Here is a 27,596-nt window from a genome sequence, read left to right as displayed (position 1 = left end):
GGCCCACAATTTTTAAGAAGAGAAAAAAACAGTATCTATCCCCTACCTTCACCCTAGTTGTACAGACAGCAGGCTTAAGGTTATATGCTCAATTTTCATGCATCTTTGCTAGAAATAATTGAACACAAAGAGCCAAGGCAGAGCTTGCTTTTCAATTAAAATTCAACACTCTGGCTATAAGTGGCCAACTATCCATCAATATTCTAAGTGCACTATCACCCAATTGACATTTCTCCAACTCCCACAAAAATTTACAATAGTCATTGTCAAACATTTCACTCAAAGCAAAAGTCACTATGTCTATTGGAATCTACTGGGTTTACATAACCATTAAAAACATCCTACAGATTTGTAGTGTTTGCCACTGTTCTGAATACTCTCCGACAATATGTTGGCTATTTCATTCCAAAATTTTGTAACTGAAGAACTTCATAATTTCCAAAATCTACTTTTTCCCCACTAGGGGCTTCATTTGCCTTTATTTGCCATGATTTCTCAAAAAATAATAGTTTCTGCAAGAACGGGTACTTGCACCCAAGTATATAATTTTTCTAGGACTGTAGATAGAAACTATTAAACAGGTGTTTTTTATATTAGCTCCTCATGCATTTTGGGCTATTATGTGCACTTTATTAAATGTTTATCCAGTTTATTTCATTGACACATAATTGTACGTATTTATGGGATATGGTGTGCTACTTTGATACACATATATTAATGTGTAATGATCAAATCAGGATAATTAACATATCTATCACCTCATTTATCTGATATTTGTGTTAAGAATATTCAAAATCTACCCTTCTAGCTATTTGAAAGTATACAATACACTATTGTTTATTATAGTCTCCCTATAGTGCTACAGAACACTAGAACTTATTCTTCCTATCATTGATGAAGATTTCACAATCAATTGTCCAAATCAGGAAGCCCAAAGTCCAATAGCAAAAAAAAATCTATTATTGAAATAGAAGATTAATATGCAAAGTTAATAGTAATAATGACTTTAATCACACATTAACAAAGCAGGCAAAGTGAGAGTAGGAAGCAGTGGAGGTAAAATGTTTTCTTTTCTCTCTATCTTTATTTATTAGATTAAATAAAGATTAAATATGTAGAATTTAAAATGGATTTCTGCTTCAGAATCACAAGAGAAGATTAAAGCAAATGCAACATCCAGCTTAACCCATGTGAGTGGTTTCGCTTTTCACAAGATTCCTGATAAAATTCTTAGTTCACTAAGAAAAAAAAAAAATCACATTTTATAATGCAAATAACAGCCAATTTAAGTCAAAGCCAATATACTTAATGATGAAACCGTAAACACTGACACTGAAATCAAGATTAGGACCAGATCGCTTACTATTAGCTTTATTATTTAACACTTTTGTGAAAAAAAATCTAGTCAAAAAGGGGAAAGAAGTTGAGTTCTTTTTCTTGCCCAGTACTGATACTGTGGGTATACTGAGGAAACTAGTCCCAGGCTGAAGCTTTTGTCTGTGTCTCTCTGAAGCATCTGAGCTTCCGGCTCTGACAGGAAGTATATGTGTGTCCTACGGCCTGGGACTACAGCCATTGCTCAGGAAGCAATTGTAGCACCTTGTAAGGAAGAGGCGGTGGGAAGCTCTTGGTCTAACTGTGATCTATGTGCCAGCTGCATAATCACCTGGCCTGGCTTTCAGCAGCAGATCACAACAATGGGCCGAGAACAAGCTCATTTTTCTGATGGGCAGTGGATGGACAGTGTTCTCTACCCGTGGTGATGTCAAGAGGGCCTGCTCTGGCCCTCCTTGATGAACTGGCTAAGATATTTAAAGAGAGTTTCCTGGCCAAATTTGGTGACCTAAAGCATGTGGCCAATCTTTTGCCTCTATTTGTTAGCCAACCCAGGGCCCTGACTCAGACCACCCTAGAAGCCAGGGCCTAGTCCACACAAATACGGATTAAAACAAAGACAGGAAAACAATTTCAACTTGAGTGCCAATTCCAATTCATCAGTGGTGTTTGCCTGGAGCACTGTGCTGAGGATGACTCTGAGACTGCCAAGGAGCCAGAAAGTTTATCTTCAATCCAGTGTGTCAGATGGTCATAACACTTGAATACCTCACAGGGGCAACTCTGAAACCATCAGTTCACTTATGCCCTGGAGGCAGAGGAGTTAGGAGGGCAGATTCTGGTCTCTGGGGACCAGGTCAAGTTAGAATGGGAATTAGCCAAGTTTCCACAAGAAAACCAGACATATAGAAAAAACAAGTCAAAGCTAGATTTGAGAGGAAACTATGGGTGTATGGTTACCCAAGGGTATGGGGAAAGTATGATGTGAAAAAAGCAGTGCAATTAGTGACAGATTTCACAAAAACGTTAATAGGGTAGTAGATAAGGGGCAATATACAAATGAGTAGGCATTTTGGTAGGTAGTCCTTAAATAAGAAATTGATTCCAAAAATTTATTTTTCACAGAGAATAGCTGCTTACAGGATATGTGCCATGTCGGAGTAGATAAATAATTCAAGCCAAGTTGTTTCTAAACACTATTTTATAAAGCTATAAAATCATCATTATTTCAAAAGTGTATAGAGTTTGTTCTGCTAGAATGCTTGTTTTTAAAATGACAATTGGCGCCAATGCTATTAATATATTAGGGAACAATCTGAGTACAATAAAAAATCTGATTTTGCTCATGCACAATTTCATCTCCCAGAAACAATAGGTGAATGAAGAAAACTTCCCCCAGCTGAGCCACACAGAAACACACACGAGCCACAGAGAAATGCACAGAACACTGAAACCCCAAATATCTACCATCTTTCTCAGTTTACCACATGTATTGTGAGACACGCACATCAACATCAGTAATTACAACCTTGCATCTGTTCTCAGATCAGCCTCCCTCTGCCACTGCAAAAGAATCACAACCTGCAGCTCTTGTTACTGGACACTTCCACAAGTAACCTTTAGGTCTTTTATAAAGTAAACTGAAATATTTATTGTACCATTTATCATTCTTAATCATTTAACATTATGTAAAACTGTGCTATCATTTTTATTAGATGCCTATCTTTTATTTTGTGTGTCAATGATTCAGATTTTGTATATTGTGTCCCTAACCCCATTTTTCTCGTAAGACTTGTGATTTTTCTTGTTTGATTTTTCATAGTACAGTGATTTTTAGGAACACATGCTGCATTATAACAGAATTGACTGTATAACCAAACAACTAAAAAGAAACAAGGTCAAAAAACATAAAGACCTTACAAAGTAAAAAAGTTGAAAGCACTTCAGACCATGAAATGAATCCCATGTCAGATATATTCCAGGGTGAAATTAAAATTTTATAAGCTTTATTAACCAGAGATACATTTGATGAAAAATATAAGGATTCTATTTACTATAAATCTCAGGAATTCTCAGGACATAAAGGAATACATGCAAAATTTTAGAAAAATAAAAACCACCTTTATTCTCTTTTGCTATAGGAACTAGGATGTACTATGTTTTATATAACTTTAGTAAAATACTGACAAAAATTTACAACGTGGGCCATGGGAGATCAGTCAAATCCAGAGGAATCCTTAAAAACAAAACAAACTCTTATAAGACATTCTCCTGTAAAATTCTAAATAGTTGTGTTATCAAAACCTTCCAGAAAAATCTTATCTGAGAATAGCACATTTATTTATTTTTTACTATAAATAAAAAACATTTTCTCATGAGAAGGATTCTTGCTGAAAAATAACTCCAGTGCCAACTCTGAGACCAGGTAGGTTCAATCAGCCAGAGTTCAGTATCATAAGCTTAACAAGTAAGAGAGCATGAGGTAAGTTCAGCTATATTTTTATGGCCTGGAGTAAATAGAATATTTTGTTTCTGAAATACAAGTGACCTTTACAAGTAGCAAATAGTTTCCTCCTCAAATACCCATAATTCTGACCATGGCTGTTTTCACGTACCACATCACTTAAGTTGAAATTTTAACTGAATAATCAAAGTAACAGCCTAACATTTATTCGGCCAGCTGCTGTGATAACCACATTACATTCCTGGGATAACTTTCCAATTTAACAATTCAGTTGCTTTTCCATTCCTGGTCTCAATTTTTAACTCCAGGCTGCCTGAATAATGATTTCTATTAAAATAAACTTACCAATTGGGTGTGGTAGCTCATGCCTATAATCCCAGCACTGTGGGAGGCTGAGGCAGGTGGATCACCTGAGGCTAGGAGTTCGAGACCAGCCTGGCCAAGATGGTGAAACCTTGTCTCTACTGAAAATACAAAAATTAGCTGGGCAAGGTGGCACAGGCCTGTAAGTCGAGCTACTTGGTGGCCGAGGCAGGAGAATTGCTTGAACTCAGGAGGCGGAGGTTGCAGTGAGCCATGATTGCACCACTGCACTCCAGCCTGGGTGACAAATCAAGACTCCATCTCAAAACTAAATAAACAAGCAAACAAAGAAACTTATCTGTGGCCAACTTTGTGTTTACTGCCCAGGAAATCATAAAATGTGACATGTAAGAATCTCTACTGTCCACACGACAAAGATAAAAGAAGAATAATAAACAACTAGTTTTGGATTATTAACAAAAAAGCTAACTACCTTGTTTTCAGACTGGAAGTCAGTAAAGTCACTCAGATATATCAAAAATTGCAAACAGATATTATATGTCCAATTGGTAACTAAACATTCCAGAGAGAATACAATTTTTGAGCAGAAACTAACTGCTACAAAAGTTTACAGAAGGGCTACAGAAGATCTAATTTCTGTAGACTTTCATTCCTGAATTCTTACACCTATGACGCTTCTCCCTAAGAAACAAACTTGTTGAAGTTACCTCCTGATTAAAACGTACTCTGTAGAAATTTTCAACAAAAATAAATACTAAATAAGCTGATTGACAAAGAAGAAAAAACAATTCAATGGGAAAAGGATAGTCTTTTCAACAAATGGTGTTGGAACTACTGAATGTTCACATACAAAATATACATCTAAACAGACTTTATACTTTCCACAAAAATTAACTTTTCAAAATGAATCATGTACCTAAATGTAAAATCTTTAAAAATTATAAAATTCCAGTTCAACCATTGTGGAAGACAGTGTGGCGATTCCTCAAGGACCTAGAAATAGAAATTCCATTTGACCCAGCAATCCCATTACTGGGTATATACCCAAAGGATTATAAATCATTCTATTATAAAGACACATGCACACATATGTTCGTTGCGGCACTGTTTACAATAGCAAAGACCTGGAACCAACCCAAATGCCCATCGATGATAGACTGGACAGGAAAAATGTGGCACATATACACCATGGAATATTATGCAGCCATCAAAAATGATGAGTTCGTGCCCTTTGTAGGGACATGGATAAACCTGGAAACCATCATTCTCAGCAAACTGACACAAGAACACAAAATCAAACACCGCATGTTCTCACTCATAGGCGGGTGTTGACCAATGAGAACACATGGACACAGGGAGGGGAGCACTATACACTGGGGTCTGTTGGGGGGAAATAGGGGATGGACAGCGGGGGGTGGGGAGTTGTGGAGAGATAGCATGGGGAGAAATGCCAGATATAGGTGAAGGGGAGGAAGGCAGCAAATCACACTGCCACGTATGCACCTATGCAACAGTCTTGCATGTTCTTCACATGTACCCCAAAACCTAAAATGCAATTAAAAAATAATAAAAAAATTATAAAATTCCTAGAAAATAACATAGGAAAATACCTAGATAAGCTTGTGTTTGGTGATGACTTTTTTGATACAACACCAAAAGCACAGACCCATGAAAGAAAAATTGGTAAGTTTAACCTTATTAAAATTAAAAACTTCTGCTCTGTGAAAGACACTGTAAAGAGCATGAAAAGATAAGCCACACAGTGATAAGAAAATCTTTGCTAGTATAACAGAAGATGCAAGGAACTCTTAAAACTCAATATAGGAAAACAACTCAATTTTTTAAATGGGTAAAAAAAAACTAAACAGCCAAAAAAATGTACAAATGACAAGTATATTAAAAATGTTCAATATCATATGTCGTTAGAGAACTGCAAATTAAAACAACAAAGAGATACCACTATACATCCATTAGAATGGCCAAAATCTAAAACACTGATAACATCAAATGCTGACAAAGACATGGGGCAACAGGAACTCTCATTCACTGCTGAATAGAATGCAAAATGGTGCAGCCTTTTTAGAAGACACTTTGACAATTTCTAACAAAACTAAACATACTCGTATCATGTGATCCAGCAATCATGCAATTTGGCATTTACCCAAGTGAGTTGAAAATTTATGTCCGTACCACACAAAAACCTGCCCACAAATAATTATAGCAGCTTTGTTAATAATTACTGAAACTTAAAAGCAACCAAAATATCCTTCCATAAGTGAATGGATAAAGAAACTGTGGTATATCCATAAATGGAATATTATTCAACAATAAAAATAAGTGAGCTATCAACCCTCAAAAAGACATAGAGGGGAAACTTTAATGCATATTTCTAAGTGAAAGAAGACAATCTGAAAGAGCTACATACTATATGATTGCAACTATGGTTGACCCTTGACCAACCCAGATTTTGAACTGTGCAGGTCCACTTATAGGTGGATTTTTTCAAAGTTACATCAAATATGCCTGCCTCCCCTTCCACTTCCTCCACCTCTAACATCCCTGAGATAGCAAGGCCAATCACTCTTCTTACTCTTCCTCCTCAGTCTACTCAATGAAAAGTGACAAGGATGAAGATCTTTATGATGATTCACTTCCACTTAATAGATATGAAATATATTTTGTCTTTCTTAAGATTTTCTTAGTGACATTTTGTCTATCTTTAATTGTAAAAATACTGTACATAATACACAAAATATACAAAGTATGCATAAATCAACTATTTATATTAAGCTTCTGGTCAACAGTAGGGTATCAGTAGTTAAGTTTTTGGGGAGTCAGAAGCTATACATCAATTTTCAACTGCACAGGGTTCAGTGTCCCTCCCCTGTGTTATTGAAGGATCAACTGATTATGAGATTCTGGAAAAGGCAATACTATGGAGGTAGTTAAAAAAAATCAATTATTGCTGGGCACTAAGGTGAAGGAATGAGGGATGAGTAGACAGAGCACAGGAAATTTGGGGGCAGTGAACAATTCTATATGAGACTGTAACAGTGAACACATGTCATTATGCATCTGTCAGAACCCACAGAATGAACAATGCAAAAAGAGTGAATTCTGCTGTAAACTGTAGATCTCAATAATAATGTATCAACATTGGTTCATCAATTGTAACAAATGTACTGCACTAATGGTAAGATGGTAATAATAGGGGAAAATGGGGGTGACAGGAAGGTAGACAGGGGAACTCTCCGTAATTTATGCTTAATTTTTCTGTTAATATACTTCAAAAAATAAAGTCTATTAATTAAAACACAAAGAATTAAACTGAAGCTAAAATCAACTGCCAAATGTCACAATTAAAGAATATATAAACTAAAATATTAAAGTTCACTTTCTCCATAAATATGACCTATACTTCTCTCTAAATTTACCATGAGCTAATTCCCAAGAAGGAGCTCAGGGTACTCTTGATACTCTCTATGCCAACACTGTCCAACAGACATATAATGTAAACCACATATGTAATTTTAATAGTAGTAACATTAAACAGCAAAGGAAAATAGACAAAATTAATCTTAATGCCTATATTTAAACCAATATATTTACAATATTATCATTTCAATATGTAACCAACATAAAAATTATTAATGAGACATTTTACCTTCTTCAAAGTTTTGAAATCTGGTTGTATTTTATACCTACAGCAAATGTCAATTCATATACTACATATTCATCATTAATACTTGACCTCAGTTTAGGTTTTATAAAATTCATAATTAAAAAAAAATAGATTCACAAAAGCAAGTTGTTCTAAAGATACTTAAAATATCCCAGTATTTAAATAGAGTACTGAAAAAATCACTATCTTTTAATACATTTAAATCTACATTGACAAAGCTGGTTTATCTTTTTTGGAATTGATTTGACATTGATAAAAATGCTTATTGATTTCAAAACTACATCAATCCAAGATAAGCAAATTTATTAACTCTGGTGTCAATGAAGTATTAATAAAATTAAGTTCAAAAAGATATTATATAAATTGAAAAACAACTCTAAACTTACCACTATCAATAAAGCATTCATCAAATTGTTCTTGTGGTTTTTCATAGCAAATTCACATAACACTGTACTATAATTAAAATCAACTGCATATTTTTATGTGTAAAAACATAATTATTGATTTGTATTGAAAATTTCAATAACCAGCTAGATTATAAAATGTTTTTCCCTTCCCTGGAGCTTCAAATTTGGCTCATTTACATGCAGTGTGATATTGGTGAGAAAACACAAATCACACCAAGACTTTATCTTTTGTCTTTTTTATTTGTCAAGTAGTTCTTTCTCAAGAAAATCTTAGAGTCAGCAGTATAAGAAATCCTTGTGAAACTCTTCTGCAACTCAACCATAGAGTATTGGCAAAGAGCACAAAAATCCATTAAATTCACTGTCTTCTATTGCTTTTAATAGTTCCACAAATTGGCAATAATTAAAATCACTGGCAAACAATGAATTTAACAACTAAAACCATGACATTTTTCATAAAATCTACTTCAAAAAAACTAAATGCAAATATTTTCATTATGTGTCATGAAGTGAAATTAACCAGTATGGAAAATATTAATCTCACACTTTAAAAATTTCATGTCTGGATTTTTTGACTTACCATAGCTAAAGCACCATCCTCTATGAAAAAACTAACCATATAAACCATTTTTAAAAACTCTACACCACAAGTTCATTTATTTAGGCTATAAATTAACATTTCTTTGTGCATCTCAAAAACCTTTGAAAATAACTGTGTGGAAAGTATTAACTGGGTAGTGTCTCATGTAATATGAATCATCTAAAGCCAAAAACAAACAAATAAACAAAAAACCTACTTGCAATTTTTCAAACTTTGACTCAATTGATCTTCCTTATTGTTGGAAAGGCCATGTATTCTATGGTCAATTGTCTAACCTTTCACTTTCAGGTTTTTCCTTTTGCAACAAAATTTTGATAACTTAAATAATTTCTTCTACAATCCCTCTGACCAAAAAGGGCTCTTTCTTGAGGCAGGAATCAAGCTGACCAAATCTACAGATCCTGTTGAAATCATATGAAATATGTTTATTGTGGGCCCCTTGACCAATGCACAGCCCCAGAGGGCATTGCTTGCTTCTTTCTCTCCCTCATTCATCGGGGTCCTGAGCAAGCCAGTCTCTGTGACAAGCTGCTAATAAAGTTGCATTGCAGAAAAGCGCAACAATGGTGCCAGGAGTATGTCCAGCAAGCCACTGAGACTTGAACCAATGAAGGAAGCATATGGAACTTGTGAAGTGTCATCCCTCCTCTTTTATTTATTTATTTATTTGTTTATTTTGAGGTGGAGTTTTACTCTTGTCACTCAGGCTGGAGTGCAATGGTGTGATCTGAGCTTACTGAAACCTCCACCTCCTGGGTTCAAGCAATTCTCTTGCCTCAGCTTCCCAAGTAGCTGGGATTAAAGGCACTCACCACCACGTTCAGCTAATTTTTATATTTTTAGTAGAGTTTCAACAGTAGAGTTTAGTAGAGTTGGTTAGGCTGGTTTCGAACTCCTGACCTCAGGTGATCCACCCACCTCAGCCTCCCAAAGTGCTGAAATTACAGGTGTGAGCCACCACACCTGGCCACCTTCTTCCATTTTCATTTTGTCCTTTATTGTTCTGGTACTATCTTCTGTATCTCCACTTAATTCTTCCTTCATTGGTTCAAATAAAATAGCATATTTTCTTTATATAAATTTTTGCCATATTTGCATTTTTATACTAGAAAGCTATGCAATACAGTCGTTGAAATAACCATTTTATAATACATAAATACCATGTATATAATGCATGTATAACAAATATCTATATTATTACTAATCTACAATCTACAAAGATATGGTTAATCATGCTGTCTGTATGAAATATTCAAATGAACATATTACAAAGTTACATTCTTGTGTAGAAAAACCATTTATTTTCAAAACATCGACAATTAAATCAGTGATATATTTCTGTATAATTTTAAAAACAATGTACATGCCTCATACACACCCTATAATACAGTGATATCTCATACAATGCAACAGTAAACTAAAATGTAGTCCTACCAAAGAATAAAGCTGTTTGGTAAAAAGATATTTTACACTGCCTCAGTTTTTAAAATCAATTAAAGCTAAAGTGAAGTTAAACATTCAGTCCCCAGTAGTACTAGCTGGATCTCAAGTGCTCAATAGGCATATGTAACCAGTTGCTACCATACTGGACAGTGGCCATTTGCACACTTAAGGTAAAATGTGTTTCTTTTAAAGTGTTATTGTAGGAAAGATACAAAAGGTTAGAATGCAAGTAAATTACATACATTTTCCCCTTTTGTCTTCATTTTTTTCTCTCAATGTAAAGAAAATAGAATTATTAAGTATTATAGTTAGAAGGTACAATAAAGATCAATTAATCTAATCATCTCCACATTGCACTTTCTTAAAGCTGATTTTCATTTATTTTGCTAAATGTTTTCTTTTTCTAGTAAACAGTTAGAAATCTAAAAACATAGAAAACCTGAATAACACTAGTTTAATGCAACTCTTATTTTTATTTATGCAATAAATACTAAAAACTGATACCAATCCCCACTAAAATTTTCTGCACTGCTAATGGTTTTACATCGAAAAGTACACATATTCATCTCTTGGAGATCCTTCTAAGGATCTGAAATATTTCTCTGAAACTGGTTCTAAAAAGTTAACTGAATTTTTCATACTTAATGTGTTTAGAAGATTGAAGAATCATAGCTTTTCAAATGAAATTTTGCACAATGTATTAATGAATACATAAAATATTCAAAAATAACTGCAACTGGGTACAAGGTTTCTTCTTGGAATGATAAAAGTATTCTAAAATTAGATAGTGGGGGTAACTGCACACTCTGTAAGTATACTGAAAACTAGTGATTTATACATTTAAAAGGGTAAATTTAGTGGTATATAAATTATATCTTAATAAAGTTGCTATGAAAAATTCACAAAGCCTCCTGCATTTATGCCCAATCTATTAATGAAGAAAACGAATCCCTCTATGACCACATATCAGATAAGCAATATTACTACTGCATATATTGAAATAAGAGTTACTTAAAAAGATTCATATAATTCCTATTGGTCTCATATACACATAGAAATGCACATAAAACTTTCAGCAAGAGTGAATACACAAAAAAAGATAATGTGAGACAACTTCATATGTATTGCTATAACTTTTTACATCATGTGTGATATAATGAAAAATAAGCATTTTTGAAAACATAACCTGGTTGATATTTCCATCTCCCTTAATTTACACTTTTCCTACCTTCATCTGCACATTTCCTACTGTCTCTCTACTTGAAACACTTGCTTTAACCCCTAAAAATAGATAAAAGAACTGTTCTTGTAATAGTTCTTATAACCAAAAACACTTTAAGTATGCTTCTATGCTTCCCAATCAAAACATTTGTATAACATGGAAATAATGAAAGATACAAATACTGGACTCCTTACCACGCTTTAAGCTTTACCTTCTCTGCCCAACACTTTTTATCTAAGTAAACCCACCACCCAATACATCACATCTAAGAAAGAGTAAGCATCCAAGACATATGTGCTGAATGAAAAATAACAAATGTGTTCATTCTCATGGGGGACACTGCTTCTAAATATATATCCTGACCATCCTCCTTCTTCAAAGAACATTAAATTTGCTCATATATCTACCCTTTCCTGTGAAGTCTGATAAAAAGTTGACAGATCTCAGCTCTAGGTTATGCCTGACTGGAATAAAAGCAATCTCTTTCCCTTTCCCAGTTCAAGAATAGACATATTACCCACCTCTGACATATTAGGGGAGATCTACTAGGAGAAGACGATTCTTCAAAAGATATTCCTGTTCTTTACAGACACTATCCAGTATGCAACCTACCTGATATCTGCCACTAGCTTGAGGATTAAGCCTCTACCAAGGTAGAAAGGTGAAGAGGTGGAAAAACTTGTGTAATATTAAGTTGATTAATCCACCAGCCCTGAAGCCTGCTTGACTTCTGAACTTCCTTTTATTTGACATAATGTCTTTCCTCGTTGTTTAAGCAAGTTGGGGAGTTGGAGTTGCTGTAATTTTCAGCCAACTACATGTATTTGATAAAATTCCTACAGATCTACCCAGCCAGGCATGGTGGCTCACACCTGTAATGCCAGCAATTTGGGAGGCTGTGGCGGGCAGATCACTTGGGGCCAGGAGTCAGAGACTGCCCTGGTCAACATGGTTAAACTCTGTCTCTACTAAAAATACAAAACTTGGCCAAGTGTAGTGGCACAGACCTGTAATCCTAGCTACTCAGGAGGCTAAGGCATAAGAATTGCTTGAACCTGGGAGGCAGAGGCTGCAGCGAGCTGAGATTGTGCCACTGCACTGCACCCTGGGCAACAGAGCAAGACCCTATCTCTGAAAAAAAAAAAAAATTCCTCTAGTTCTATAAGTTATGATCGGAACCACAAAGATGGTGTAAGTACTCCAACAACACAAAAGTTACGTGTTTTATTTATTTTAGTCAAACTACTTGGCCTCTAATTCCAAGCGCTCTTTAATCACACCTCAGGTTTCACTGAAGGACCAGTAATTGGTTGACATATTTAGGTAGGAGCCATCTTATGAATGGTAGATAAAGGACAACCATAAAACAAACATAGAACTGCCAGAAGACATGAAACATTCGATTGCTTTGCATTTTCCCTAACTGGAGGGCTAGTGTCAAGAGGAATACACTATGACATTTGTTTTAGGAGTTCCAGCATTCTGTAAGGCTTCATAGGTGGTATTTTCCCACCAAGGTCTACACTAAGTGGATCCATTTGGAACCCATAACAAAATGTTATCATCTGCAAAAGAAAAATATTTGGTAAAAAGAATTCTTTGTTCCAAACACCTAAAAGGACTTCCATAAACAATAAAGAAAATAAAAGATTTTGAACAATTGAAAACATTTTTTCCAAAAACTAAAACACATTGGAAACCTGGTACTGAATCAAGTTCCCAACAGCAGAACAGCTGTAATCACATAATAACTGCAAAGAATGAGAAAAACATGTAAACAAAATGTCCAGTTTAATATCCAACCAATCTGGTCCTTTCAAAACTGTATTTCAGTCAAATCACCATCATCATGAAAAAGCAAAGAAAAATGTCTATAAAGTAGGCAAGTCTCAAGTAATTAAAATACTAAGGAAGTTAATCAGTTGTTTCCCTTTTTCAACCTTTAAGTAACTTATTCTCTAAGAATGCCAATGGTAAAAACAGCTTATACCCTTTGCGACATATTTGTTCAATATGAATGATTTGTTGAATAATGAATATGAAATGAACTTTTATTCAATTATATTTATGTTCTAGATACTCTGCAAAGACCTGGGGAGTAAAAATAATAGTAAGGTAATAAAAAGACAATGCCCTCCCTTCAAAATTCTACAATGTAGTCCACCCCACCCTGTCATCCCTCTCACTCTTATACTCTAGCTGCCCCTATCTCAGATATGTCATCACCTTCCACCCATATAGATCAAGCCAAATACTGAAAAGTCATTCTTGACTCTTCTCTTTCAAAACACAATCCATCAGCAACCATATCAGTGTTAGTTACTTTCAACATACAACTGGAAGCCAACCACTTCTCACCAAATCTACTGTTAAAGCCCAAGTCCAAGCTACCATGGAATCACTCCTTGACCAAAGCAACAGATATCTAAGCTGGTCTCCCTGCTCCACCCTTGCCTCTCTACCTGTTCTCCACAAGGCAGACACAAAGACCTTCTCAAGACATAAATCAAAGCCCATCTGTCTCCTGCTCAAATCCCTTCAATGACTTCCTTCTACCACCAGAATAAACCTCGTTATCTACGCTAGAACTACCTCTCTAATCCTACAAACCACTATGGCCTCTCATCCACTGACCACTAGCCTAGTGGCTTTGTTTCTGTCCTTTGAACAATCTGACTTCATTGTCATCTCTGCTACAATCTGGTTTCTTCAGCCAAGTCTTCTTCAGATGGCTACTTTTATTGTTTAGGTCCTAACACAACTTGACAGCCCAGCTAAAGAAGAAACCCACAGCCTAGGCATTTGATCCTGTTGCTGTTCTGTTTTATTATTTTAACTAAACTTTTTATTGAAGTGCCACACAATTACTGAAAGGTGCAGAAACTTTAGCATACATCTCAATGAATTCTCACAAAGTAAACACAGCCATATAGCTATCACATAGATCAAGAAACACTCTCCCCAAATCTCTACTTCTCATCACTACCCTCACAGTGGGGTAACCACAATCTTAAGTTATAATTTCATAGATTAGCTTCATCTGCTTTCAAACTTTACATAAAGGGAATCAAACAGATATACTCCATTTTCTCTAGCTTCTTTCACTCAAGGCTATGTTATTCAGATTCACCCATGTTGCTAAGCATAGTAGAAATATATTCATTATCATGAAATCTTTATAATACTCCATTTTGATATAACAGAATGCATTTGTCTATTTACTAGCATATGAATATTTGTGATACTTCTAGGTTGAGACAACTTCTGATAGTGCTACTATATAGATTCTTATGCAAATCTAATAACATGTTCTACTTAATATTTGTCTAGTGCAATTGCTGAATCATATCATATGCATATATTCAGCTCTAGTAGATACCATTCCATAGATTTCCAAAGTAATGTGACCAATTTAAAAACCTAGAAGCAGTGTTTGAGTTTCAGATAATGCTTGCAAACATTTGACATTGTCTTTTTAATTTTAGTCATTTTGGTGAACGTATCACGGCATCTTGTGCTTTTGATTTGCATTTCTTGGATAACAAATAAAGCTGAATATATTTTCATGTTCATTGGCCATTTGGACATCTTCTTGTATGACATGCCTGTTCAAGTATTTTGCCCATGTTTCTTTTTTTAAAATTGATTTGTATAAGTTCTTACTATACTCTGGATACAAATCCTTTTTCAGACAGGTATTACAAGTATCTTATCAACCTCTGTGACTTGTTTTTTCATTCTCTTTGTGGTATCTTCTGATAAACAGTTTTAATTTTAGTGTTCAACAATTTATCATTTTTCCACTTAAGGTTAGTATTTATTATGCTTATTTAAGAAACCTCTGACATTAAGTTCGTAAGTTTTCCCTACAAAATTTCTTCTAAAGGTTTATCACTTTTATCTGATACATTTACATTTACAATCATATTGTTGATTTTTCACATATGATGTGAATTAAGGGTGAAAATACTATTTTCCATGCGGATACAATTTTGATCAAATATAATCCTCAAAAATGACATCTTTTCCCACTGTATCATTGTTACTTTTGTCAAAAACATTGTCTAATTGTCTATTCTCATGACAATTCCAAAGTCCTTTTATAAATCTCGTTGTATAAGTCCTCCAGTTGTTTTTTTACTTCAAAGCTGCCTTGATGGCACCTTAGCTTTTTATATAAATTGCAAAATCAATTTCTCCACACATCACTCTCCCTGCAAAAAAATAAATAAAATTGCTAGGATTTTTATTGAAACTGCATCTTTTTAAGTTTTATTTTAGGTTCAGGGACATATGCACAGGTTTCTTATATAGGTAAACTGTGTCACAGGCTTTGGTATACAGATTACTTTGTTCTTGGGTAATAAGCATAGTACAAAATAAGTAGTTTGTCGATCATCTCCCTCCTCAAGTAGGCCCTGACGTTCCCTTCTTTGTCTCCATGTCTACTCAGTGTTTATCTCACTTAGAAGTGACATATGTGGTATTTGATTTTCTGTTCCTGCATTAGTTCACTTAGGATTATTTCAAATTGCTCTTATATAAATTGCATGTATTTTTAAGCCAACATTGTTATTGTTCAATACCAACAATATTTATGTTTATTCACCAATATGGTTACCCTTTATTGCTCTTCACTCCTTTCTGTATTTCCACATTTCCATCAGGATTCTTCTTCCTTCTTTGTGAAGAACTCCCTTTACTTTAGCATTTCTTCTAGTACAAGTTGGCTAGTGATAAAGTCTCAGTTTTTGCTTGTTTGAAAACATCTTTATTTGCCTTTAAATTTTGACAATACTAATAAATGAAACTTGGAGGATCTGAAGTTTATCTATTCTGAGGAAAAAGGCATCAAATCCTTCATGCATACATTCAGTTTTATTGTAAAAACAAAATAAATGTATATGTATTTTTAGGGTTTAAAACTGAGAATCTTCTTTCTTTTCCCATGAAAGAAAAGTAGAATTTACAAATAAAAAGGGACAAAATTAAAATAAAGAATGTCAATTGCAAGAATCTTACATATTTTAGATGATCTTTCAAGTAGTAGAGCTCAAGTCATCACTAGAAGAGAATTTTGTTTTAAAAATATAAGTTAAACTTCAATTACCCATGCAAAAAGAGAAGACATTGTCAAAATATCCACTTAAAGCCATTATCATTTCTGCTTCTGCTCCGTTCTCTCTCCTCTCCTTGTAACACTAAATAACCAAACATCACAAATCCATCCTTTCCTGACTTAATTCCACTTTATAAGATTTTTCTTTTTTATTTAACAAGACAAAGTGCATGTACATGACAATGTTAAATGTCCATAATCACAGACACAGTGTAATCTCTGAATCCTTTAAAGTAAAATCAAGAATTTTGTGCACTAATGCAAGGAGAATAAGCACCCTCCAGCTTCCAGCAAAACAAAGGGAGAAAATTTTCTTCTTTCCCACAGTGTATGTTGATATATTAATTCCACATAACTACATTCACATTTTTTTTAAGACAAGAAACTTGGAACAGAAATGGGTAGAGATGTTTTTCCCATTGTATTTTGCTCAAGAGTCTCCCACAAGTAAGTGAAAAACCAGATCAGGGAGAGAGAGAGAAAGAAAGAGACCTTCTTTCCCAAAGAACGCAAAATTTCTAAAAATAAAAAGAATCAAAATCTATCAGTATTCCACTAGTCATCCTCCTCTTCAACCTTCCTCCCTCTTCTACATCATCATCATCTTCATCTTCTTTCCCTCTGCCCTCATCTTCTTCATCAAAATATATTCTGAGTCTTCATTATCAACATGAACATCAGCTTCTTCTCCTTCCCCTTCTTTTTATCTACCATATAAGAAACCAAGCTGTGTTTTAATAGGTGTTCATTTTGTTTCGGTTTGAGACAGGGTCTCATTCTGTAGCCCAGGCTGGCAACATCATAGCTCACCAACATCTCAACCTCCTCGACTCAGACTATCCTTTCACATCAATCTCATGAGTAGCTAGGACTACAGGCATGTACCACCATGCCCAGCTAATTTCTTTATTTTTTGTACAGATAGGGTCTTGCTTTGTTCAGTTATCTGGAAACCCTCACAACAGAGTTCTTTTAGGTTTTTATGGAAGCCTCATTACTAGGCGTGACTGATATTAGTCACTAGTATATCACTTCAACCTTCAGCCACTATCCTCTCCCTAGAGGTGAGAGGGCCTAGGGGACTGAAAGTTCCAACCCTCTAATCAGATGGTTGTTTCCCCTGACAAACAGTCTCATCCTGAGGCTGTCTAGGGGACTCCGGCCACCAGTCATCTTATTAGCATAGAAAAAACACTCTTATACTCTAGTGATTCCAAGCATTTTAGGAGTTATATGTCAAGAAACTAGATAAGGACCAAACGTATATTTCATAATATCACATGTGCTTATTAACAAAGTAGATATTTTATCTTCATCTGGCTCCTATCTGTTCTTCATTGGTTCAAATTAATAATCAAAGAGAAAGAGAGGTTATTAACTAAGAACTATCACCAGTGTGTAAGTGAAGAGGGTTGTAAGGATTGGAAAAGAAGTTTCCAAAAACAATTCAAATATATTTTAACTTATATAAGGATATTTTAAAACCCATCAACAGAAGGATCCCCATCTAGTATGTACACTTATTTTGAAATAATAATTTGCTATAACTGTAAGAGATTCACAATCATACAAAAACAGCTGCAAATCTTATAGTGATGCCTTTTAATGGCTATATTTTGTGGAGTTTTGGGGGGTGTTTATTTCTTAAAACAGTTTAACACAACAGGTAATTCCAATGCAAAATCAAAATTTAAAGGTAAAAAGACTATATAGTAATAACAAAAGTCTCCTTCTCTCCTCTTTCTTGCCACCCATTACTTTTCCTTAGAGATAGCTATTGTTACCCATTCACTTATATTTTAGGTACAGCAAGCATTTTTATATATGTCCTTATGTATTTAAATAAACAAATGATAGATTTTGTACAAGTCTCCATCCTTTTAAATTTTTTTATTTTTATTTATTTTGAGGCATAGTTTCACTCTTGTTGCTCAGGCTGGAGTGCAATGGCACGATCTCAGCTCGCCACCACCTCGACCTCTGCGTTCAAGCGATTCTCCTGCCTCAGCCTCCTGAGTAGCTGGGATTACAGGCATGCATCACCACACCCGGCTAATTTTGTATCTCTAGTAGAGACAGGGTTTCTCCATGTTGGTTAGACTGGTCTCAAACTCCCAACCTCAGGTGATGTGCCTGTCTTGGCCTCCCAAAGTGCTGGAATTACAGGCGTGAGCCACCATGCCTGGCCTACATTTTTAAATATTTTGTTTTTATTTCAGTAGCTTTGGGAGTACAAGTGGTTTCTGGTTATATGGATAAATATATATTCTATAGTGGCGAATTTTGAGATTTTTAGTGTACCTGTCACTTGAGCAGTATAGACTGTACCCAATACACAGTCTTTTATCCCTCATCCTCTTCCCAGCATGATGGCTATATTTTGAAAACATGTTATTTACCCGGCCCACAAAATCAGAAACTGTCCACAAAAATAAATAAAATCATGATAATCTGATACACTGGATTTTATAATATGCAACTATCTAGTAGGTGTAATGACTAATTGCCCTGGTAATACATTAGCCGCTGATGTAAAACAGTTTTCTTATGAATGTTCCAGGAGATAGATGTAGGAAAATAAACACATGTAAAACTTGTTAAATGCCATTAGGTCAGGCTGGTGCAGGCGACACGCACGACTCTCACAGTGCTCTGTGTATCTCACATTGCGTTACATCTGGAACCCTTCCTTACGAGGCCACGGGCTTTTTTTAAAAGCAAAGTTCAAGCTCTATTTGTTTTGGTTTTTGTCCTAATGTTCCTTGTGTTGAGATAATATCTTTTTAGCATAAGTTATGGATGATATAAGGCATTTAAGTAAAAGAGACTTGACTATTTCCTTTGAAAATGCCACCCAGAATTAAGATACTTTACTTGAAACTTTAGTTTGTATCTGTTCTTTAGGATTCTGCATACAGTAAGAGCTGTCTTTCCATAGAGGGACCACCCAGTGTACTGAACTGTGACATGGCATATGGCTCCGCCAGCAGCAGATCACACCACTGAACACCCACTGCATCTACTGAAATGTTCAGAGACTAACAGGTAAATGCAGACTCAGAATGAGTGAGAGAAAAAGAGGGGAATGACACAGACACCTTGTGATTTCAGAGCAGATGCAAAGCTCAAGAATAAAGGACTCCACTGGAAACAGGGTAACACCAAGTTCCCAACTTATCAGGCCAGTTTCTACATAAAACCTCTTACAAGCAATCCCAAAGAATCACTTTGGAAATGGACAGAAAGACCCACAGCCAATAGAGGAGAGCTGTCTGGAGGATTCCAGCAGCTACTGAATTCACCAGGAGCCACTTTAGAACAACTGAATAATGGTCAGAAGAGGTAGCAAATAAAATGCACAAACTGTGTTGCATTCCACAGGTGCCAAAACTTGAAGTTATATGCTGGAAGCACAGAGCCAGTGCCTGGAGAAAATGTATGTGAATTGTGTTTTGAAATATCTAAGAAAATATTACAGAAAGAGGATGTCTTAAAGATCTAAAAAAAACAAAGAATTACTGAGAGTTTAGCCAATAGTAGTACATGAATGGATTTAGGTCATAGATTGAGTCTGAATTAATGGAGAATGGTAGGAAATTTATCGCAAGCTCCAAACCACCTGCAAAAAGAAGACAGAAAGACTTCTAATTAAGGGAAGAATGGAATACAATGCAGACAACCCCGTCTCTACTAAAAACAAAACTAGCCAGGCATAGTGGCATGCACCTGTATTCCCAGCTACTCAGGAGGCTGAGGCAGGAGAACCTCTTGAACCTGAGAGGTGGAGGTTGCAGTGAGCCAAGGTCGTGCCACTTCACTCCAGCCTGGTGTCAGATTGTCAAAAGGAAGCATTTACAGTCAAACACTGGTTCCTAACCTCAAGCTCTGTAATGCACCTGAGGCCTGAGAAATCCAGGGTTCTTCTGCCTAAGCACTTAATTTTAAAAGAAAAGTAAAAATCTGAGGTGATCAAGAAGAATTAAAGGCCAATAATACTCAGTCTATTCAGAGACTAAGCTTGAATTCTGTGACCAATACAGAAAGAAACTGAGGTACTAGTGAGTGCTCTGAGGCAGTGGGCATCAGTAGAAGGAGAGGTGGCAGCAGACACTATCAGTGCTCCCCATGATCCTAAGATCCCTTCATACACTGTCCTGTGCTCACAGAGGCTCACACCTACCAGGAAGCTAAATCCTGACTGATATCTCCAAGTTCTTTGGTATGAAATGCTCCCCCCACCACCCCCGGGGCTCTTGGCCTTATCCACAAGGACCACTGGCATCATAGGCAGAATACAGGTATAAACTGAGAAAGAGTTATGCCACATGCTCTCTCACATGACCTCATTTCCCAGACACTATCACCAGTTTCTGGTTAATGTTGCATAACCACAACATATGTAACTATTGGGTTGAGAAGGACTACTCATGTGAGAGCTTCATTGTGGTTAGCAAGGTAGCTATGGGACACAGCAGAAATGACTCCCATAACCAATCAAAATCTGCCCCCAAGAGGAGGGAAACCTCATTATCTCCCTCTGGAAAGACTCAAACAGTTCCACAAGGGGCAGAAGTAGGACCAGTAACCAATAACAAACAGTTATTCTCCTGCATATGTGCTTTTTCTGAATCTTAGCACCCTGAAAGCTAAAATAATAAAAAAGACTTTCAATAGTATAACTCAAGGTTTGGAAGCAGCTCGCTCACTCAACATAAGGGATAAGATTAAAGAGAGCAAGCAGTAACTCTGCAATTCTAAAGGTGCTGTTCTTATATGTTCCCTCCAGAAGACCTACCACAGACAGAATCTGTCCCTTCCCCTGCCCAGCTGCACAACTGCACAGAGCCGGGAATGGCTGATATGGTTTGCCTCTGTGTCCCCACACAAATTTCACTTCGAATTGTAATCCCCATATGTCAATGGCAGGGCCAGGTGGAGATAATTAAATCATTGGGGCAGTTTCCCCAATACTGTTCTCATGGTAGTGAATAAGTGTCACAAGATCTGATGGTTTTATAAACGGGAGTTCTCCTGCACAAGCTCTCTTGCCTGCCACCACGTAAGACATGCCTCTGCTTGACTTTTGCCTTCCACCATGATTGTGAGGCCACCCTAGTCATGTGGAACTGTGAGACCATTAAAACCTCTTTCCTGGCTAGGTGTGGTGGCTCACACCTGTAATCCTAGCACTTCGGGAGGCCAAGGCAGGCAGATCACTCAGGTCAGGAATTTAAGACCAGCCTTGCCAATATTGTGGAACCCCATTTCTACTAAAAACAAAATTAGCAAGGCATAGTGGCATGCACCTGTATTCCCAGCTACTCGGGAGGCTGAGGCAGGAGAACCTCTTGAACCTGAGAGGTGGAGGTTGCAGTGAGCCAAGATCGTGCCACTGCACTCCAGCCTGGTGACAGAGTGAGACTCCTTCTCAAAAAAAAAAAAAAAAAAAAAAAAAAAAAATCTTTCCTTTATAAATTACTCAGTATCAGGTATGTCTTTGCTAGCAGCATGAGAACAGACTAATATAATGGCTAACAATTCAAAATGAAGATAAGACCAAGAGGGAAAAGAACCAGAAGAGGGGAAGGCATATGAACTAAAAGGTTAAATGTATCAAAAGGTCTAAGGTGAAAAAACCAGGTGAAAAAAGGTCTAAGGTGAAAAAACCAATATCCTTTTGTCCCTTCTGAAATGTGTAACAAGTACAAATATTACTTGTTTAAAACACAGACATAAAGGGTAAAGTGAAATGAAATCATGTGAGTGTACCATTATCTGAGAATAAAAATGTATCAAACCAATAGCTCCTCGGGTAGCAGAGTGAGAGAGCTGGAGACAACTAGTGTGTGAAAACAAAATAATCATGCACACATTAAAGAACCACGGGAATAGATAATGCAAAACTAGATGATGTATGCTGAACTGTAAACTACATAACAGTACAAAAATTACTTCGTTTCCTATATGCAAGTCTTCCTTTTAAAATAAACATTAGATAATGTTTAATACTTCATTGCTATGCAAAACATATACCATTACACTAAAATTTTCAGACAAGTATCAAAAACCATTAATAAATGTTAAAAAATGAATTTGTACCCCTTAAATTTATACAAATAAAAAATTTTTTAAAAGAAAATAATCTGTTAAAAATGTATTTTTATCATTTTATGACTTACTATCAAGTTTTTTGATCACATAAATGTTTGGTTTCTGAAAAATTTTCACAGTCAAATTAACTGCTGAGAAAATTAAGACCTTACAGAAAAATAGTGAAAGCCATTAAGATGTTTAAGTTAATAAAAGTAAATAAAACAGCAAGCTAAATTCAGACAATATCAATAACATTTGTCACTTAAATTATCATGAGGACTATATTATTAATTTCCATTTTCCATCACTTGCACTGAAGAAACCATTCAGAATCCTTTCTCAGACACCTTCACTCCCCACCTGCAGCAGTTTCAACAATACAGGTGATGCTTAAAAATGCATTTTGCTTACAGATAATACACAGTTTTATGTGTCAACTTGGATAGGCAATAGTACCCAATTATTTAACCAAACACTGATATAGGAGTAGCTGTAAAGGTATTTTGTACATGCAGTTAACATCTACAATCAGTTTACTGTAAGTAAAGGAGATGACCCTCCACAACGTGTGAGGCCCTCATCCATTTAGTCACAGCCCTTAAAAGCAAAAACAAGGTAACCTGGAGAAAAAATTCTGCCTCACGACAGCAGCATCACCTTCTGCCTGAGTTTCCAGCCTCAGGACCTGCCCAACAGATTTCAGACTTGCTACCACCACAATAACATAATATCTTAAAATAAACAAACATACATATATAGATATATATATCCTCCTTGGTTCTATTTCTCTGAAGACCCTTACTGATAAATGCACAGAGAGACTTTCTATGTGTAGTTCCTTACTCCAGTTTTTCAACCTTTTCTGGTTGTATAATCTCTACTTCCTACTTGTACCTCAGCTCTTAACTTCCTCATAGAAACCATCAGAGTCTTGAGTCACACTACAATGTTTCATTCAACAGTGAACCATATACACAATGGTGGTTCCATATGATTATAGAGATTGGGTTGCTATGTTGCTCAGGCTGGGCTCCAACTCCTGGCCTCAAGTAATCCTCCTGCCTTAGTCTCCTGAGTAGCTGGAATTAGGCATAAGCCACTGTGCCTGGCTTATTTAGAATATGTTGGATACACAAATACTTGCCACTGTCTTCCAATTGCCTCCATTATTCAGTACAGTAACATGCTGTGAAGGTTTACAGCCCAGGAGCAATAGGCTATACCATATAGCTTAGGAGTGGGGTAGGCTATACCATCTAGGCTTGTACAAATATGCTCTACGATGTTCACATGATGATGCATTTCTTAGAACAAACCCCTGTCATTAATCAACACATGAATATATAATTCCTGGGACTGAGTTTTCCAAACTTTTGTTTCAACAGACTACACCGCTGCTTTCCTATTTTGATCACTTGGGCCCTTTTTCTAATACTTAGAAAAGAACAGCAACAAATATAATTGGCATAAACTAGGATGAAAATTCTCATAAAATGAAGACATATAATGGCATTTACAGATCTCTGCATAAGTGAAACTTTAGACTACAAAAGACTGTCTAGTGTTACAGCTCCTTAACTGTGTTTTTAAAGGTAAGGTACATTTTTAAGCCAAGATTTTTTGTTACAGCATAAAACTGAAAATCGTTTCTATACAATTAGAACTTCAACCAGTAAATAAAAAAAATTTTAATTATAATTTTATTTACAGAAGTCAAATTCTAAATTCAGGGCATGCTTATTTTGAAATTCAAACATCATTACACAGGAAAAACATTTTTCGATGATGAACTTCAGAGCTCTAAAACAATTGTCTAATCAGATATTTCAATAGTCTTTCTAAAAAAAAAAAAAAAAGCTAAACTTTCCTTAAAAATGGAAACATTTCAATACTTAAATACTTAACTGGAATCTAATTGATATGGATTCCAGCCTTAAAAATGCATTAAATGATACAAAAGAAATATAATTGAACATTAAAATATCATATCCTCACCTCCCACATTAACCTGTAATCCATATTTTCATCCAAATCTTCAGGCATTCTCTTCTCTCCAGCAAAGGGTCCGAACTTTTCACCCTGAGTAACAATGATTATATTGAAAAAAGATTAGAACAATAAATCAACATACTAAAATAAACTATTTTTTTCTTCTGGAATGTTTTTCTGCAAATCTTCATGCCCAAGGAAGAGACATTTTAAAATATCAACTAATTTACCCAATATAAAATGTTTACATATTTACGTTCCAGCCTAAAACGCTAACTCCACAACATAGAAGCCAACATAAAGGGTTAAATCACTTAACTTGCAAATTCTAACAAGGCACTGGACGCTGTATTTCATATGTATCAATCCTCTTCACAGCTTCTGGCAAGAGGTCTTGAAAAAAGCACTGAGTTTTGTCTGACTTGAGAGACAAGCCCACCGGGCAGAAAATCACCTGGTTTCCATAAAAATCATAAATTCATCCCTATTATGGGCAAGAAAGAAGTGGGCTTGCCATTCTCAAAGGAAGAGTGTTCATAAATAAACTTTAAATTTGCCTGCCAATCTTTCGAACAGGCAAATTGGCACACTTTAAACCAGGCTTTCTCGAAGTGTGTGCTTTGAAGCCCACCTGCACGAGAAACACCAGTGCTGCCAGTTTGAGATGCAGAATTCTGGTCTTTGTTAAAATCAGAATCTGGAAGTAAGCTGTCCTTCAATCTACCCCGAAGGGACTTTTAAGGACATCCTCAATGAGCAAGAACACTCTTCTCTCTAAAGTGAAGAAAGCAGGGACTGCAGAGAAAGTGGAAATGAGGTGAATTTGTCCAACCAGACATTTTGTTGAAATGTGTGCAAAGGAGACACACAGCCATTCATGCTTCTAAACCTGCCTATGACTATTTTTCAGCAGAATCCTCCCCTTAGCATGGGGGTGACCAAAGAAAAAAAGCCAACAAAATCTCTTTTGATGAACATTGTAAGGAGAAAAGATAACCACCAAGGCAATGTTTCAAGGATATAAATTACTAAACATACAGCAGAACACCCAACTCCTGAGAAAAGTAAAATTTTAAAGCTTAAAGAAATTACAAATATTAATAGTTAAACCAGCCCCCTCATTTTATAGATGAAGAGGTCCTGAGAAGCCATAAATACTGGCAGAGCCAGGAAGACCATTTCTTTAATGTTAACTTAGGGGAAGAAAATACAGAGATTCTTCAAATCAAGACTATAATTGTAAGTAACTTAAACACCGGCAGAGCAAAGAAACAGGGAGATTTCTGACTATTCATAACATTACAGATACTAATACAAAGTTTAGACAGCCAATGTCAGAGAAGCCAGAGAAGCCTGCTCTGCTTCACAATCGTCTAGTGCCTCACTAGTCCCCTCATGCTAAAATGGGCATTCAACATCACACTCAAACACAACAGCCCCAAAGAGGCTTTCTTTACAAAGTAATCACTTCTCTCCTCCAGATGGCACCTAACCAGGATTTGATGTCAGGTAGGAAAAGCTCCACAAGAACAGGGGAAAAGAGAACACTTACTGAACTACCATGTGCCACGCTCCAAATAATCCTATGTGGAGTTTCCCCATTTAACAACTAAGAAAATTGAGGCCCAGAGCTTAAATAGCTTGTTTGCTTAAGGTCAATCAGCTGGCGATGATCAGACATAGTATTAGGAACCAGTGGCTTATTCTGAGTGAAGAGCTCAGGCACCATCCACTTCACCAAGCCAACACTCAGAACCCTGACAGACAGCTCACGGTCCACTGCTGAGGCCACCTGATGCCACCTCCTCAGCTTTCCGCTGACTACAATTTAGCAATGACCTGGGCCGTGCAATTGCCACGTACACACTCAATACACTGACTACTGAATTGAAGAAACTGAGTTTATGTTAAAGCCAATCTAGAAAACATTTTAAAAATAAGGTTTTTTTGTAATAAATTTGAGGGTTAAATATGAATGGATGAGGTTCAATTTTCGGTCCACTATCATGTATTTAGCCTTTATCAAGTGTTACAGAAAGTAATAATAATCTAAGTTCACACTTTCCAGTGTAACTGATGTATCTAAACCAATCAGTTCCTCTTTGCAATATAAATTCGGAGGGGAAAAAGGTGAATCTAACAATTCCACGGTGTTCAGAAGACTAAAGAGGAAAGAATAGTAAATCAAATAAATACACTGGGATCAGGGGGGAAAAAAGCCTGCTTGGATGCAGACCTAGTAAGATTACTAAAGGACTTAAAGCTGTGAAAATTCAGATTAAGCAGAATGCTGATTTTAAACCTTCACCATTAATAGAGAACAATGACTATCATAAACTCAAAACCACCAAATTATAACAGTGGTTTTTAGCTTTTTACCTCAAGTCTTAGTAAGAAATATATTTTGTATCTTAACCTAGCACACTCATACATACACAGAAACACACATCTATAAAACTGATACTTAATATTTCAAGAATAACCTTTAAAGACATAAAAAAAAAAAAAAAAACCCTGTGATTACCGAGATCCAGCTCAGCCATAGAGACCCCCACCCAGGCGGCACTGAAGAAACTGAGAAGCAAACACCCAGATAGAACAACAAAATGGGTCTATCCGAGGGGCCAGCAGTCTTCCAAGCTGAGAGCCTCAGGGAGCTGATGCTGACCCACGCACTTATTCTCTCTGAACAGGTGTTAATTATTAACAAACAGATGTTCGGTATTTTCTCAAAACACAAAAATAAACTAGGTAGGCAGCTGGTGCCCGCTTACCACTGATCACAGACAAACTAAAAAATATTCCCTACGAGGGAGCCACGGGGGCAGGGCCTGATGTCCTGCACTTAAAGAATTGTTTTAACCGGTGTATGATATTTATATATTATCCTGACACTTTAGAATGCCACAGGTAGTTT

The 27,596-nt window shown here is 36.0% G+C and overlaps 1 protein-coding gene across 7 annotated transcripts in view; it reads right to left on the bottom strand.

Moving 5' to 3' along the window:
- PRDM5 (PR/SET domain 5) overlaps positions 1-27,596 on the bottom strand; it is a 221,256-nt gene that overhangs the window by 177,302 nt on the left and 16,358 nt on the right. For 6 of the 7 annotated variants that reach the window (XM_012473048.3, XM_012473046.2, XM_064383912.1 and 3 more), the window contains exon 2: positions 24,686-24,769. In XM_012473048.3, coding sequence (XP_012328471.2) covers positions 24,686-24,733 — 48 coding nt within the window. In that variant the 5' untranslated portion in view covers positions 24,734-24,769. Of the gene's footprint in view, positions 1-24,685; positions 24,770-27,596 lie in introns of those variants that run through there. The other variant, XM_064383913.1, reaches the window with a different exon arrangement.

This window comes from Aotus nancymaae, unplaced genomic scaffold (genome assembly GCF_030222135.1).
Source record: "Aotus nancymaae isolate 86718 unplaced genomic scaffold, 86718_ANA_hifiasm-v0.15.2.pri h1tg000033l, whole genome shotgun sequence".
Classification (NCBI taxonomy): Eukaryota; Metazoa; Chordata; class Mammalia; order Primates; family Aotidae; genus Aotus; species Aotus nancymaae.
This window is presented reverse-complemented; position numbering and strand designations above follow the sequence as displayed.